This window comes from Myiozetetes cayanensis, unplaced genomic scaffold (genome assembly GCF_022539395.1).
Source record: "Myiozetetes cayanensis isolate MyiCay16 unplaced genomic scaffold, myiCay2020 scf1, whole genome shotgun sequence".
Taxonomy (NCBI): Eukaryota; Metazoa; Chordata; class Aves; order Passeriformes; family Tyrannidae; genus Myiozetetes; species Myiozetetes cayanensis.
In genome coordinates, this window is record NW_026086604.1 from 19,737,964 (window position 1) to 19,755,684 (window position 17,721).

The 17,721-nt window shown below is 41.2% G+C and overlaps 1 protein-coding gene across 1 annotated transcript; it reads left to right on the forward strand.

Moving 5' to 3' along the window:
- The first annotated feature begins 755 nt into the window (after nucleotides 1-755).
- PABPC1 (poly(A) binding protein cytoplasmic 1) lies at nucleotides 756-16,615 on the forward strand. The gene is made up of 15 exons (XM_050311571.1): nucleotides 756-1,483; nucleotides 5,982-6,175; nucleotides 6,268-6,383; nucleotides 8,222-8,361; nucleotides 9,640-9,734; nucleotides 11,095-11,232; nucleotides 11,319-11,414; nucleotides 11,831-12,103; nucleotides 12,280-12,373; nucleotides 12,498-12,608; nucleotides 13,457-13,611; nucleotides 14,070-14,154; nucleotides 14,335-14,465; nucleotides 14,750-14,845; nucleotides 16,175-16,615. Exons 1-14 carry the CDS (start codon nucleotides 1,291-1,293, stop codon nucleotides 14,840-14,842), a joined length of 1,914 nt encoding a protein of 637 aa, XP_050167528.1. The 5' UTR covers nucleotides 756-1,290; the 3' UTR covers nucleotides 14,843-14,845; nucleotides 16,175-16,615.
- The last annotated feature ends 1,106 nt before the right edge of the window (nucleotides 16,616-17,721 follow it).

Consider the following 17,721-nt stretch of genomic DNA (forward strand, 5'->3'; position numbering starts at 1 on the left):
CTGATCAGACAAACTTCTATCGTTGCCTTATACCACCCCCGAGAACCGCTCGGGATGACGGCGGACACGCCACACCTACAAAGATGCTCGGGAAGCTCCCGGTACCAGCCCGAACTGCAGCGCTGGGCACAAAGCCGGGGCAGCTCCCTGCTCGCCGGGGCGGCTCGCTACAAGGGCTCCCTACAAGGGCTCCCTACAAGGGCTCCCTACAAGGGCTCCCTACAAGGGCTCCCTACAAGGGCTCCCTACAAGGGCTCCCTACAAGGGCTCGCTACACCCGCTCGCCGGCAGCGCCGGAAGCCGCCCCAGCCCCAGCTTCCCCCGCTCCGCGCACGCGCACAGCGCGCGCACAGCCCCCGCCCCCTTCCGGCCCCCTCGCGCCCTTCCCCGGGGCGGGGCGAGCCGCGCGGCGCACGCGCAGTGGCCGCTAACCCCTCCCCGCGCGCCCTCCGCCGTTGGTCCGCCCGGCGCGCACGCGCACTCGGCCCCGCGCGCCTCCCCCCGCGCCGCGCACGTGTGCACGCTCCCGCGCGCACGCGCTCTGTCTCCCGGCCGGCCCCCCGCGCGCACCGCCCCTCGTGACGCCATCCGTGCGCAGGCGCACCACGCGCGCGGCCGCCCCTCCTCCCCGCCGCGCCCTTGCGCATGCGCCTAAGCCTCCTCCCGGCGCCGGCCGCGGCGCGTGTCTCCGCCTCTGGCCGCAGTACGCGTGCGCGGTGCGGTGCGTGGCGCGCGGCGCGGCGGGGGCGGGGGGCGGGGCGGGTATATATAGAGCGCGGCCGGGGCGGTGGCCGCCCCCTTGTCCCCCGGCCGCCGTCGGAGCTGTGTGCGCAGTGCGTGTGCTCCGGAACACCCGGACACGCCGGCCCGGCCCCGCAGCACCATTTATTACTAAAAAAAATACCTAAAAAAGCCAAAAAAAATCCAAAAATCTTAAAAAAGCCTTTCTAAAAAAAAATAATAATCCTCTCTCCTCATCCAACCTCCCCGAACAACCTTCCTGCAAACGGCCGGTTTGATATAAAATAACCCGGTGAAGCGAAGCCCCCGGACCCGGCGCAGCCGAGAGGAGACACAAGAGCGAGCCCGACCCCGCCGAGCGCAGCACCCGCCGCCAGCCCTGCCCGGCCCGGCCCGCCCGGAGCGCCGCGACCCCGCCCGCCCGTCCGCCGCACCCGCCGCAGCCGTTGATCCGAGCGGCCCCGCGCCGCCTCCGCCGGCCCCGCTCGCACCCACCGCCGCGGCCTCCGCCTCGTCAGCGCCCCCCCCGCGCCGGGAGACGGCGGCAGGATGAACCCCAGCGCCCCCAGCTACCCCATGGCCTCGCTCTACGTGGGGGACCTGCACCCCGACGTGACCGAGGCCATGCTCTACGAGAAGTTCAGCCCCGCCGGGCCCATCCTCTCCATCCGCGTCTGCAGGGACATGATCACCCGCCGCTCGCTCGGCTACGCCTATGTCAACTTCCAGCAGCCCGCCGACGGTGAGTGCCGGGCCGCGGGCGGCGGCGGAGCCATGTTTGTGTCCTGCCCGCCGCCCGGGCCGCCGCCCCGCATCCATTTTGCCGCCCGGGACGGGCCGGCCCCGCCGGGGCGCGGGGGGAAGTTGGCGGCGCGGCCGGCGCTCACACGCGGCCCGGGCCGCCCGCCCCTCGTGGCGGCCTCGGGAGCGGGGTGGGGGAGGCGCTTGGGCGCACCGGGAGCGGCCGCGGGGCCCCGGCGATGGGCGGGGGAGTGCCCGGGGCCCAGCGGGGCTGCCCCGGCTCCCGGCAAGGGGGCTGTGGGTGAACGTCGGTCCGAGGGGAAGGGTGGCTGGAGGGGAACATCGCGGTCCTTAGCGCCTGTAACGAGCGCGCAGGAGCTGTGTGTGCGGTGCGTGGTTCGAGGCCGGCAGGAGGAAGTGGGACGCTCCGGCGTGGCCGGGCAGTTCCCCAGGCGGCCAGGCCGGAGCGTTGGTCGGCGCACCATGGCAGGGCTGTCACGTGCGGGCAGGGCACGAAGCTGCTCGGGCCTCCCTGTGCTCCCTCCGCGTGTGGCTGTGGCCCAGGCTGTGCTCTGATTCATTTCTCTTCGCAGTAAACTCTCTGACGTGTTTTCCGAGTTGTGTTTTTTGTGAAACTTGCTTTTTCACGAGGTATTGCTGCTTCTCTAAAGTTGTATCGATAACGAAACTTTTCATGTAGTTCTGGCCGTGTTGGCAACACAGCTTGTTCACTTGGAGGGTGTTTCGATACAAGAACCAAAGGTGACTGGTTTTAAGTTTTATGAAGTCAAATTTACAGAAAAGTAATAATTTTCCCATTAGAACATAAGTGATTTCAAGTACAGTTAACTAAACAGTTTTCTGTTGTAATGGTTTTATTTTCAAGCATATGAAGGTGAGAGACTTAAATTACAAACTTTTCAAGCAATTAGATTAACTGTCTCTCAAAATTGGCTTTAGCATACAGCCATTATCAGATCAGACTTTGGTGTACCGATGATATCTGTATGTAAGTAGTAAAAGTTAGTGCCTCATCTTTATAGGCAGATATTCCACTTGTTATCAACTCTTTCTATTCAGAGAGCTTTTGATTTTTTAATTGATTTATTTATGCCATTGTTAAGGGTGAGACAAATTGAATGATTATTTTGACGTACTTGTGTTCATTCAATAAAAGCATATCGTACAGTTTCTCAAAAAGAAAGGTCAGTACGTTGATATATTAATGTCAGGACAGAGGCTGAAGGTAATTCAAATGCTTCTCCTTATTGACGAAATCCCGTAAGGGCTGACTTTATCATTGTCATTAGTTGAGCAACCCGTACATTTTGTGACTCGGTTTGTAATTTGTCAGATGTGGGAACAAATACAGCTTTTTCGCCTGAGCAAAGCTTAATTCAGAGACAATTTACCTCTTAGAAAGGTGCTGTTACTCCAGATGTTAAAAGTATTTTTCTGACTTTGGGAAACACGTGTTGTTTTTGTTTTTGTTTTTGTTTTTTATAACTAGCCCACTTCAGGTAAAAGTATTTCTCATCTGTATGAAACTTGCATCTGGCATGTATCTGGAAGCACTTGTTTACAACATCTTCAGTGATAGTGTGTGATTATACTTTTCCAACATTTTTAGAATTGGATGTTCGTGGCAAATACCTAAAAAATATTTGGTGGTCTTTTTTAATAAATCATTCTATGTCTTTACTGAAACCTGAAATAGGAACTCTGATGGTGAGTGGCTATTTTTGCAGTAATACGGATATCGTTTTGATTCCAAACTACCTTTTCTTGGTTTAGCCAAATTTTTAGCTACATCTCAGGCTGTGCCTGTTAAACAGCCAGTAACAACTAGCTTGGGTTTTGAAAAATGTTTTTGAAGGTACGCTTGGCATTACCAGCTGTCTGTAAACTAGGGATCTCAAAGCTCTTCCAAAAACTAATTAGACCTGATGACACATTTGTGAGGTATGCACACGTTTCGTAGTTGTGACTTTTCTGAATTTGAGTCAGAGTCTGGAGTAAAACTCAGGCAATCTTGTTTAATCACTCAACTAGAAATATTCTTGAGTAGTTTGAACTGCACTACTTCGAATTTTTTAAAAGGTTATGTTTCCAGAGGTTAATTATTTGGGAAATAGCTATTGCTATTTGCGTTTAGCATGGGTTAGCATTAAGGGTATATTCAGTGTGATTTTGAAATTGTTAAAGTGGACTGTCCAGTTGCTCACGACTAAAATGGGAGCTGGTGAGTCATTCAGAGCTCCAGCAGAATCAGCAGAAGTACAGCCCGGGTAGGTGTGTCCGTTGGTAACAAGTTCGCTGCTGAATGGAGCTGCCTCCTGCAACCAGCACAGCCTTTTATGGCTGAAATGTGATGAAAGTGAGCCAGTTTCACTAGTTGTGAATTTTAATGAGTAGTTTATACCTGGTTGCAGATGGGTTCTAGTAATGTTTTAAAAATCTGCTGTGGAATGACAATGTGGTGTTGGTTAAGCAGAAATATTTAAATTTCTTGTGATTTTGTTCCATAGGAGAGATGAGGAGAGCTGTTGAGAGTTTCCAGGCTGTCCTTGTGGAGAAATTCACTGGTCTAAGACACAGGCTCACTATTAGTCAAGAGTGGTAATGTTTGCAAATGCTAGTATGGACCCACTTTCAGTCAGATGGTCGAGAAATGTGTCTAAGAACACACTTTTTTGAGGACAGTCAGGATTGTTCTAGAAGCAATTAGCATGAATTAGAAAAGCCTCTTTGCTAGTAAAGGAAGCCCAGTTACTACTTCTGGAAATAATGAACTGTTTGTTGCTGGCACTTTCATTGGTGCTGTCAGTAATAACTGTAATGACTTCCAGGGCAATAGTGAGGTCTTATATGTTTCTACTATGGCCAGTCTGATATCCACAGTTCTTTTTTCCATCTCCTCCCACCCCCCTGCCTAAGTTTAAAGCTTTCTAGAGATTTTTCTTCTATTATCAGTATCTAGATTGTCTTTTCTCTTTGCTTAATTTATTATGTTCTTGAAAGCTTTATTAACTTGTTTGGAAAACTGACAATGCATGTAATTTTTGTGGCTACTGTCATGTGAATATGGCAATAGTATCAGTAACTTTTTTCCCCATGAAAATGTTAGATGTCTGTCTCTTTAACATCTGCGGATGTCCTTCAGAGAGTATAATCTCCAAATTCACTTGTAATCTGAAAATGTAACAAGAAAGGGTGTAAAACCTGGTGTATCAGCTGAACCAGAGGTTCATTGCAAATTTTCTTTGGCCATGATATGCAACAACACAGCTAAAGATAAAATCAACCCTTACAGAACAAAGACATTAAACAAGGGTTTCCACAATGTGATTGGCCCTTGGTCCTCTCAAGAAAAGTAATGCTAATTACAGCATGTTTTAAACTGTTTTAAAACTAACATGAAACTGATTTCAGTCTTGCTAACATCATGTCGTTCTGCTATATGCAAATTACAGTGAAGTGAATTAGTACCAATGGGTGTGACTTCAGGTATTGCTTGGGACTTTTTCAGTGTTCTTCCAGACATACAGGAATAACGATGAAAAGGAGCTGCCCTACTTGAGAACTGTTGCTCTTTCTTGTTTAAATACATTGTTAACTCAAAACATGACAGGCATCTTGTTGCTTTGAAGGGAACTGTGAAAACAGAACAAGTTTCAATACTTCTCCATTTAAATATAGTGAGATTTTAAATGAAGGATTTGGAAAGTTAGTTACAGAGCTCTGCTGGAAAAACTACTCTATTGGAGTAACAAAACCTGGTTTATGTTACTTTGTTTCACTATTTTAATGCTTGCTACTTAACTGAGTTTATAAGTCTTTCATCCTGAGCTTTTAATTAATATTTATATAATTTCATATTTTCAAAATTAAGTGCTAGTTTTGAATCTCTTTGATCTGTCTCTCACCTGAAATTCCATCACAGATTTTTGGTCAGAGGAAAGAGTTGTGTGGAACAGTTACCTGAACCAGGCTTCAACATCCACCTAGCCAAGAAACTTTGTCAGTTTGGTGATGCAGGAGTTCTTATGTTAATGTTAATGTTTGCAAAAGGCCTCATATGGGCACAAGCTGTACCCCAAAAGCATGTTTATTGACACAGTGTACATCTACATGATATGGGCAAGGCCAGATGATTTTCACAAATGTTCAAACTTTTGTAATTGCCACCACTCCATGCATTTTCACTGTACCATCTTTTCATAGTGGGCTCCAGTCCTGTAGGCTACTGGGGTTTCTACATCTTGCTCAGCTGACTTGTGCTCCTTCCTAAGTGCAGCTTTTACTGAGGAGTTTTTGCCAGTTTTTACTGGCATACAACAGAGCAGGGTCTATTTACATTGGAGGCTTGAGTCTGCATCTTGGTGGTGGTTCTGAACTTGACAGGGTAAAAATAATATTAGGAATTGTACTCCAAATAGTATTTGTGTGCTTATTAAGGTAACCTTAGTGTTTTCTACTAATTCCAAAATGTTTTCCAGCTGAACGAGCTTTGGATACCATGAACTTTGATGTCATAAAAGGCAAACCAGTGCGCATCATGTGGTCTCAGCGCGACCCATCTCTACGCAAAAGCGGTGTAGGAAACATCTTCATCAAAAACTTGGACAAATCAATTGATAACAAAGCTTTGTATGACACCTTTTCTGCTTTTGGGAACATCCTATCTTGTAAGGTTAGTGGAAAATAAATTGGTTTGACACACAGACTCCTCAATTTGCAGTGGAAACATTGCATGGGTATTACAACAAGGTTTTTCATTTATAGGTGGTATGTGATGAAAATGGATCCAAGGGTTATGGATTTGTACATTTTGAGACACAAGAAGCTGCAGAAAGAGCTATTGAAAAAATGAATGGTATGCTGCTTAATGACCGCAAAGTGTAAGTACATAAATACATAGTTGGGGATCAACAAACTGAAATTCATTTTACAGCAGGCAGAGATTTAAAAGCTTACCTAAGAAAGGCAGGTTGTTCTAAAAGTTTCTAATTTTAAGAAGATTTAGAGTTTTAGTGGTGGGGATACTATGAATTGAATCACCTACGTATTCTAAGCACAGACTTAAGTTGAAAAAGGAAAATAATGGACTCTAGAGAAAGAAACCTTTGTATTAATTGTCTTACAGGCCAGTATTGTAAGGAGGATTTGGGAGATTCTGTGGGTTTTTTGATATTACTGGCCTGAGATAAAATACCATCCATTGGGTATTCTGAATAATACTTCCTTTATAGGAGCTGTGAGATAGGTGTGTTATCCATTTTTTGGATGAAACTTAAACTTAGAGTTAACTGAAACTTAGAGTTACATTACTTGGCACTGAAGAGTGGTCAGATGACATTAATGTTTTTATATGAATGTCTGTTAATAGGCATATCTAGGGTGTACAAAATAGAACTGAGAGAAGTATAATATTTTAAACTTCATCACTGTTATATACTGTAGGAAAAGAGTTATTTGGCTACTTGGTTAGTGATATTTAAGCTGGGAGGGGGATGAGTGTTCCTCACAGCTACGCCTAAGCAATCATTATGGTATTTGGTAGAGTTGCAAAAAAACAGCTCTCTAAATACGTGAAAGGCTTTTGAAAAAGGATAACAGAGATTGGCATCAGGTTACCATCATGGATTATTTTTACATGTAGAGGTGGATGGATCAAGCCACATATAGGGAGAACACCTTTTGAAACTTTTAGTTTTCCTGCTCATTCTGATCTTGGCTGACATACTGTGGAGTTTTTCTTTTTTGTTCAGTGTCCATCTTTATACAACTTTAAATTAGTAAAAAAGGTCAACATGTAGTCATAAAAGCGTGTGGGTAAAATACATAATGAGAGTTAATTTTGCTTTGAATTCCTGTTCATGTTAGGCTTTTAGAAGTCAAAACACTTCACTCACTATCAAAATCTGCTGAAAATACTATTGTTCTTACTATTCTTGATTGTGATAAATTATGTGAAGTTGTCAAAGTTTAAAATCATTGAGTTACTGTTTGCTACTTGAATGCGTTTGCCAAATTTGAAACTATAAAGTTAGACAATACAATAGAATTGGAAATCAGAAGTCTGCTACTGTTGAAAATCAGTGTCAGCCATGTACAGTCTGTGCCAGAGCAGGTCCTTGGGCTGCAGAATGTTGTGTTCAGGTTCTGTTCTTTCTCTGATGGTATGAACTGACCTTTGTTGTTCCCAGCCAATTTGCAATGGTATGTGACTAAAGAGCAAGTTGAACTATTTTATTTCACTGTGCCTATTAAAAAGTCTTTGATATAGGGTGGAAAGGTGTGTAAGGGAGTGGGGGAGGTTAGTTGAATATCCCTTGCTTAAAAACTGGATCAGAGATCAGTAACTGCTTTAAGGCTGCCAAGTTTCTAGTATGGCAGAGGGATTATGCTGATAGCTAGAATTTCTGTTTAGCCTCTTTACTTGGTACTCTTTCAATTGTCCAGCTCCTGTTGTCAAAGGCTGTTTTGTAAGAGTGAACAATCTCGCCAATGGCTTGAAAGCATTTTCTTGCATAGTAACTGTGATAAACACGCTGATGTAGCAAAGGATAGTGCAGTTGTTTTTCTGATGGAGTTTAATTATAAATATTTTATCTAAAGAATTTCACACCTGTAGTGAACAAGACTGATTAAGAAAAATATTATACCAGAGGATTCAAGAAAATTTTTAAACCTTGACAGACTTCAATCTATGTTATTCTGTTCTTTCTGCAACTAGATTTGTTGGAAGGTTTAAATCACGCAAGGAGCGTGAGGCAGAGCTTGGAGCCAGAGCAAAAGAATTCACCAATGTTTACATCAAAAATTTTGGAGAAGATATGGATGATGAGAGACTTAAGGAACTCTTTGGCAAGTTTGGTAATGTCTTAAAGTTTTTATAAACACAAGTGAACTTCATCTTACTTCTAATATCTGTACAGTGCCTTACAATACAAGGAATCAGCTAGCTGTCTGATGTTTATTTAAAATAGTAATAAGGGGTACTTAATTCCCTTTTGGATTCAAAGGTGCAGTAATATCTGAATTTCAAATAGGCAGAATAGTGTATATAATCCTACCATCAGAATTGTTTCAAATAATCTGAAAATAGTGTATCTGTAAACAGTCTTGAATGGATTCTGCAATTTTTTGAAAGTTGCAGATGGGAGTGTTTTCTGGTTTAGTACAGATTGATGTTATGAATGCAGTACAGGAAGAGTTACAAATGAGTTTACTATTACTTTCGTTGACCTGAGAGTCTGCAGACTTGCCTCTGTTATTCAGTCACATTGTGATGGTTGACCTAATACAAAATCATAAGGAACTATTCCAGTGCCAAGGTATATGATTAAGCCTTGATCCTCAGTTATGCACGGAACAAAATTATGGCAGACAGACAACCATGATCTAGTAATGTACATGATGTGTCGCCACTGAAATAGGAAATGGCAAACCCCTTAATGCAGTTACAGATTATTCACATTTTACTTTCCACTTCAGCTTTTTTTTTTTTTTTCCTCAGTGCCTTTGCAGTTCTCCCATGGATATCATGTAAAGTAAGAGAAATCTCTTGTACAAGAGATATCGTGTAGCAGCCCTAAGCAACATTTACAGGAGATTCCTTTCTGCTACTGAAGTATCTGTGGTTGAAACAATAGTGAGTTTAGCTGATACCACAGCTAAATTAGCAACTACCATTTGGGTCTGTGAACTGCAAGTTTTCAGAGGTTTGGAAATGCTGAACTGGGATGGCCTTAAACCCAGATATATGGTGAAGCACATGCCTAATTGCAAGGCGTCCTCTCTGGGTTTCAGTAACTGTTTCAAAGGATGAAAGCACTAATGCATTTTAACTGTTGTTATTTTTAATAATAATAAAAAAAACTTCATTCATTTGGAGGTGAAATTCTTATTCTATATTGGTTGAAAATACAGTAGGAAAGAAATTCAGCAGGGCAGACTTGAGCTATAATGGCTGAAGTTCCTCATCAGGGCAAATTAGTAATTTCATATTAATGGATGACATTTAGTAGATATTATAACTAGTTTGTAACACAGGTAAAATAAACTAAATATTAAAACTTCTGAAAAGGATGCTCAAAAGGTGAAAAGAATACACTCTGCGTATGAAGCATAAGTATTTCATTCTCTTTTTAGGTCCTGCCCTAAGTGTGAAAGTTATGACTGATGAGAGTGGAAAATCCAAAGGCTTTGGCTTCGTTAGTTTTGAAAGACATGAAGATGCCCAAAAAGTAAGCTTATGGAGACCCAAATAATGTTTCATTGAGTGATTTGAGATCTTGCAAATTTATTAAGTTTTTTTAATTGGTCAAAGACACTGCAAGAGTGAGTGTTCACTTCCTAAATGACTTAGCACAGTTTCTGTCATTTAGAGTGATTTCCTATGAGCAAATGTTCATTGATCTGAGGAGCTTGTTAAGTCAAGATACTCTGAAACAGCTGGAACTAGTGTAGAAATGGGGAATCTTGAATAATTTAATAACCTGGTTTACTTTGGCTTAAAGGTCTCAATGATATTTGGACTCACTCATGCTGGGCAGCATACAGGCATAGTAAATTACTACATCTCTGCAAAACTGAGATGAATCACTGGATCCAATTTGGTTGCACAAAATGTTTATGCAAGGCAGAAAGGATTGTGTTTTCAAACTTCAGCTCTGCAAAGTCATCAGGAAAGCCATTAGTTTTATAGGGTGTCTTTGGCACAGCTGTAAGAAAATAGTCATAGACCCTGTGATGTTGCTTTTACTCTGAAGGGTAACTTTGGAAGAAGGGTCCTTTTTATTCATGTAGATGTCTATAACATGCCAGTATGCTGTATAACTTTGTCAGCGGGTTGCTTTGATATGTCAGTTGACTGTGGCAGTAAGGACATAGCATCAGGAGAGAAACTCAGCACAGAACAAATGGCAACAAAGTTTGCTCTTCAAAAGGCATTTTGGTGATTTGTCAGTACTGCAAGTGTACAAGCGAGAGATTGGAACAAATCCTGTCTTATATGTACGTTTTTCAGTCTTACATTTATTGATGAATTGTTTCTCTTACAGTACTTAAAATCACATGTTGGGGTGTTTTACATAACAAAATTCTATTATCTCTTAAAAATATTTCCTTAATGAAACACAAAAAATTTTAAGAAAAAGCCATATATGCAATCTGTAGCTTAACATATAGTATAGAACAATCTGATCGATAATAAGGTTTCAGGTGTTACTTCTAAAAACAGAACTAGATGAATTAGAGATTTTCAACTTAATTTGCCTACTTTTCTCTGCCTTTAACAAGATAAGGTTAGAGAAATAGTCTTCTTGTGTGACTTGGGTGTTTTTCCCCCCAACTTCATGTAAAAAAGTGTTTTGCATCCTCATGACTTGTCTTTAACAGGACAGAAGTATACTCAGAGAGCAATTTCCATGTTACCTTAAGCAGGGAGATCTGAGGGTATTTTGTTCCAGTTTGGGATATTTCAAGATGGGTTGGCTCTTTTTCTGGCATCTGTATTTAACTTTTTATATATGAATTACATATTTTTTTTATGTCTGAAAAACACTGGAGTACAAAGCATTGCTAATGTGTTGGTTTTTAATGAAGGCCGTAGATGAGATGAATGGGAAAGAGCTCAATGGGAAACAAATCTATGTTGGCCGGGCTCAGAAAAAGGTGGAAAGACAGACGGAGCTGAAGCGCAAGTTTGAACAAATGAAGCAGGACAGGATCACCAGATACCAGGTTCAGTTTTTCAAGAGGCCTAACTTTGTTATATGGTATTTTGAGACTTACACTTGCTTTCAAAAATAACTTGCCTGTTTTCTTAGGGTGTAAACCTTTATGTGAAAAATCTTGATGATGGGATTGATGATGAGCGTCTCCGAAAAGAATTCTCCCCATTTGGTACAATTACTAGTGCAAAGGTAGAGTTCTTAGTTTGTGTTCATCCTTTCTCTGAAAATAACCAATGATCCTTCACCAGAGAAAATAATATATTACATTGACTAATAGATGTGACCCACTATATATGTGGGCATCTGCTTTCTTGATTATTGTACATCTCAGGTTAAACACCATATGATCATCCTTTCCTGTACCAATATTAATGTAAGAAATCATCTTTTCAGTGCAATAATGTGCTCATTATTATTTCACTGAAATTTTCATCTATATTTAGTTAACGGCTAACTATTAATTAAGTGATAATACCCCTTTCTGTAACTAATTCAGTAACACAAACCTGTGGTCTCACTTCTAGTAAGCTGAAATAAGAAACTCATACAAGTTGAGTGGGTATGACACAGGATATTTAGTTTTAAACTAAATTTTGTACTGACAGGTCATGATGGAAGGTGGCCGCAGCAAAGGATTTGGATTTGTGTGCTTTTCGTCACCAGAAGAAGCCACGAAAGCAGTCACAGAAATGAATGGTAGAATTGTGGCTACTAAACCATTGTATGTAGCTCTAGCTCAGCGTAAAGAGGAGCGCCAAGCTCACCTCACCAACCAGTACATGCAGAGAATGGCGAGTGTAAGAGCAGTACCTAACCCGGTAATCAATCCCTACCAGCCAGCACCTCCTTCAGGTTACTTCATGGCAGCTATCCCACAGGTACGTAGAGAAACTGAATGTTTTGGACTCTGTATTAAATCTGTTCAGATTTAACAGTAAATAAAACTAGTAGCATGTGTCCATAATTTCAGCATTCTAATTTCATAGTAGAAGGGTGATGACTGTTCATGCCCTTCACGGACAACAGAGTTACGCAATGTTTTTATATTTGGCAGACTCAGAACCGTGCTGCGTACTATCCTACTAATCAGCTCGCTCAACTTGCTAGACCTAGTCCTCGCTGGACTGCTCAGGGTGCCAGACCTCATCGTAAGTCACTTCTTTACCTCTTTCTAGTGGTTGCAGTAAGCTCCATAGCGTATCAGTCTTTTCTTTGTCGTGTTGTCACCATTCAGTGTTTCAGCATGTAACAAATATATTTTCTAAACTGTAGCATTCCAAAACATGCCTGGTGCTATCCGCCCAGCAGCACCCAGACCACCGTTCAGTACCATGAGACCAGCTTCTTCACAAGTTCCACGAGTCATGTCAACACAGCGTGTTGGTGAGTTTGATTTATGCAAACTTTAGGTATTAGACTTCTCTTTTAATTTTGTTGGTTCAGGATGATCTCTCAATAGCATTCTTAAGTTCAATATCACATATGGTGACACTTCCCTCCTTTTCCAGCTCTTACCAAATGAAAAAGCTAGTATCGCCTTCTAGTAGTTGCTCTAAAAACTGTCCCAGCAAAGACTCCAGCTGTGATCCCACCTCTTTAGGATGAAGCATTTTTTTCTTATTATGTGTGCTTTAGTAGTACTGTTTGATGGCTTCTGTTACTTCTGAACATCACTGTGGCAATTTTAATTGTAGAAATCCTGAGATGATAGAATTTCAGCTCTTGCTATTTTGCCATACAATACTGTGAGTCAGTATCGTATATGTAAAATCTGGACTTCAGTGAATGAACCAAAATTGATTTTAATCATAGAGGGGTTTGGATTGGAAGGGACCTTAGTCATCATCTAGTTCCAACCCCCCTACTGTGGGCAGGGACACTTTCCATCAGACCCATAATGTGCTCAGGAAATCAAGTGTTCTTTAGGTTAGAATGAAATTAAATTAATACTCAACCAAAGTGGATGTTTTCTTACAGATCTTTTTTCAATAACATGTGTGAAAAGCAATTCATAACTGAAGTGAAAGTAGCATCCAGTAAATTTTGAGCTTTGAACCTTCAGCTTTGACTGCTGGTACAACAGTTGACAGTACCACTGAGATGAATCTATAATACAATACCTTAACTAGTTATTCACTTCAAATTGGCTTGGTATGCTTTTAACTTGTACAGTTTAGACTAAATTAAAATAATAATAATTCACATACATAATTGTGTTACTCTGTTTTCAGCTAATACATCAACACAAACAATGGGTCCCCGTCCTGCAGCAGCAGCTACTGCAGCTACTCCTGCTGTACGCACAGTACCGCAGTACAAATACGCTGCAGGTGTCCGTAATCCTCAGCAGCATCTTAACACACAGCCACAGGTTGCTATGCAGCAGGTATGTGATTTTAGGGACTGCTCCATGCTTTTACTGATGTTTTTTGCATAGGAAGATGGAGGGGAGAGAGGCACTTGTAATTAAAAGTTGTCGTTCTAGAATTCAGGCTCTGCATTGTGGCAGCAGAGTAAATGCATTGGGTGGTTAAGTATATTTCAAGTTCACCTGGGACAGGATGTGATCCTGTGTTATTTCATGTTTTCTAGTTGTTTGATACCTTAGCCTAAATTCTTCTGTTTGCTCCTCAGTGGAGGAGCAGTGGAGTAGTTGATAATAATCTTCACCATCACTCAGCTCTAACCAGTACTACTTGATTACATTGACTTAGTTGTAATTTCTTCCATGCTTCTGACAGTGTAGGCCTTGTTTATGCTGAGTTGTTAAATATTGGATATTTGAAACTGTACCTAACTATGAACTAGAATGTAATTTTCAAATGGTGTCAAATTAATTTGCAGCCTGCTGTCCATGTGCAAGGTCAGGAACCCTTGACTGCTTCCATGTTGGCTTCTGCCCCTCCACAAGAACAAAAGCAGATGTTAGGTATGTATATCATTCCTTTCTCTATGCAGAAGGACAGTGAAAGTACTCTTTTATCAGTCTTCAAATGCAGAGTAAATGGTTTTACCAGTAGAACAAGGTGTTTGTGTTTCCCTTTTCCCTTAAATCTAGTCTGTGTTTGTCAGGTGAGATTTGTCCCTGATTAACTTTTTTTCTCTCTAGGTGAGCGTCTATTCCCTCTCATTCAAAGCATGCACCCTACTCTGGCGGGTAAGATCACTGGGATGTTGTTGGAGATTGACAACTCTGAACTCCTCCACATGCTCGAGTCTCCTGAGTCTCTTCGTTCGAAGGTGGGTGGACTTTTGTCTTACACTAGTTTGGTCAGTGGTTAAATCTACACTGATCTAACAAGTGTTTATGCTGGCACAGTGGAGCAGCAGCAATGCAATGCAACAGTGGCTCAGGGCAAGAGTATCCTCCTTCACAGGGTGGCAGTGATTGGAACTGCAGTGTTATCTTTTTTTTTTTTTTAAAACATTGCAGGTATTGTTATATGTATCATTTACACTGTATTATTAACTTAAATAGAAATTGTGAAGCTTCCCTTTGTTAATTTTTCTTTTTTACTTAACAGGTTGATGAAGCTGTAGCCGTACTACAAGCCCACCAAGCTAAAGAGGCTGCTCAAAAGGCAGTTAATAATCCCACTGGGGTTCCAAGTGTTTAATAGGTAAGTCGTCTGAGCTCTGTAGTTTCATAGGTTGACTGGGTCAATAATCTTTGGTCCATGGCCTTATAAGCAGCACGTGTCCGGGCCCCGTATCATTTGCAGCCGCAGAAAGCAACAGCTTTGGCAAACAAACTTCTGTGCTCACTCCTGTTGTCCAGTTCTGTAGCTCTCAGTTAGTAAAAGCTACTGACATGTCTTGTGTATTTAGCTGGTACTAGAGCATTGGTTTTAACAATATAATTAGCTGGAATTAGTTCTAGGCATGTGTACAAAAATGGGCAGTTCTATCAAATGCTACTATTCATGCAGTTGTTTGAGAGGAACTTGTGGAATTGAAGTAAGCTGAGAGTGGTACTCCAACCCCATTGTTTCTTAGAAATGAAATAGCTTGTTTACACTGTGATTTGTGTATACTTGCCAAAATCTAAAGTTATGCATTAATTAAAAACTAAACTATAAAATTAAGCTATATATTGTCTTGACATCACATTTGCATGAATTTAACTTAAATGTCAGTTAAAATACTGATTTGTCTTTATTGCCTTCTGTGGGGTTGGTATTCTTAGTTGTGCATGATGGAAAGAGCAAAAGGTGGTACCTTTACAATTTTGACAGGGGAAAATGTGAATAATACATAAATATTTATAATAATATCCTCAATAAATGTTGACGATAAAAAGGAATGTGTTATCTATTCAGTCTAGTTAGGTTTTGATTGTCTGTGAACTTATTCATATTTGTAGCTATTATTTGAAGATGAATTCAACATTTGATCACGTAGAATTTTCCTTTGTATTATATTTTAATTTCTGCAATTTTCCTTTTGGAGGCAGAATGAGTCATGTGTTTTACACATTTTTTTTTAAAGTGACACTTTCACACTGGAGTTATCAAGTGCTGAATAAGTTGTCTCTCCTAAACAAAAATGCACAGACTTTTTGAGAGCACTACTCCACCTGCTCCATTATGTTTTAGTAACCAGAAATTTTAAATACTGCTAGGGGAGTTACCTGATGAGCCCCAGTCTGCTGGCGTTAAGAGCAGAGGTGACCTGCAACCAAGTTAGTCACAGTAACAACCATCGTGCATAGGCATTGTCTAAAGCTGTGCCTTGTGAAGTACAGTTCAGTTCTAGAGTCAGTTTTGCCTTATGAAGGATCACAGACTTTGCACACTTTACTTTCTGATACTCTGCTGGCAAAGACCTTTGGTATGATGGATTCCATGAAAGCCCAGGGTGTTGCCTGGCATGCAGCTGCAGCAAGCATGTCACAAAACAGAAGGTGCTACTTTAATTTTAGAACCTAACAGCGTTGTTTTTGTTTGCAGAAAGATCCGGGACTACAATCTAGAACTTCGCTTCACCGAAGAAAAAAAAAATCTAAACATGGAAAAACTATTAAATATTGAGAAAAACATTGCAAAATATAAAAGAAATAAAAAAAGGAAAGGAAACTTTGAAGCTTACGTACAGAGCAACGCCAGGGCTAGCAAAACAAGTGCTAGTCCTAGATTACTTAAGGATTTAAAATTTTTAAAAAAATAGTAAAATAAAAAATACAAATTAATGTTTTATAAACCCGGGGAAAAGAATTTTCAGCACAGTACAAAAATTTAAAGCATTCCTTTCTTTAATTTTGTAATTCTTTACTGTGGAAAAGCTCAGAATATCACCACTGTTTTAGTTGACAGTGGGAATTGATAGCTGAGCAAAGAAACATAATTTGGATTATAAAATTCTTGGTTTAATAAAAATTCCTTAAACACTGACTTACTTGTGATGGTCTCTTTTGTACAGTGTACTTCTCATAATGTCATTCAGAATGCCAAGTTAAATCCCACTCTGTGGTGTGTTTTAGTGGTTTGTAAAGAAGATTTGCCTCCATATAGGCACCTGTTACTGATAATACAAACTTAGGCATTGAAAACAATTAAAAGAGCAGTGAGATCTGGGTTTTAAATCTGTAATAGGAAACAGTGTCTGAGGTTTTTTAGTTATCTAATTAGAAACAGACCTTTAAAATACCCTACTTTAAGATGACCGGGAGGAAATGTTGTTATAAAAGGCCTGTGTTGGAATTGTGTAACATACCAACACTGATCCTGTTTGACCACCTGCACATGGTGCTTGTTCTCACAGGTTTTGGTGGAAGGAACAATCTCCATAGGTCTCCATCTGTGTCTTTAGATGACCAACGAGCCCCGAGATGGAGGCACTCATATGGGTGTAGATGAACGAGCAAGGATTGGCTGCAATAGACAGTGTTGCAAAATTCTATTACTTTGAACATATGAACACAAGGCATTCCTAGAACAAAAAAAAAGTGAGGCTTCAGCTGATAATGTGCTAAAAGTAATGCACTTTGCACAGAAGCCAAAAGATCATGCTTTTTGCACAGCAGAAATCCTGTGGATAGGACTTCTTAGTCCTTCATGTTGGATGTTTCTAGTGCTGTGTTCCCTAGGAAGCAAATGGCTTCTGTTAGCTCTGTCTTTTTGTTCTGTTATTAAGGAACCATTTGGGTTTAGTTTTTCTATATTTTGGGGATTTTTGATGTGATAAATCCTTCTTAACAAGCAACTTTGAAAATCTCAGCTACCTCTTTGGCAGCTAAATTATTGAATTATTACTGAGAAAAAAATGCAGTTAGGGTATTTTAAATCAGCAGCCTTGAAAATGGATTTGAAATTCAATGCTGTTCCTAATTTCTTAATACTCACTACAGATATCTTTTCATGAACTTGTGTCACAGAGCTCGCATACAGTGAGCTTACACAAAACTGGGTGAGGCTTTTTATCAAATTTCTGAACGCTAAAATAATTCTTGCAACTTCATTGACTCCAGGAACCTGCTGCTTCCTGCAAAAGGTGACCT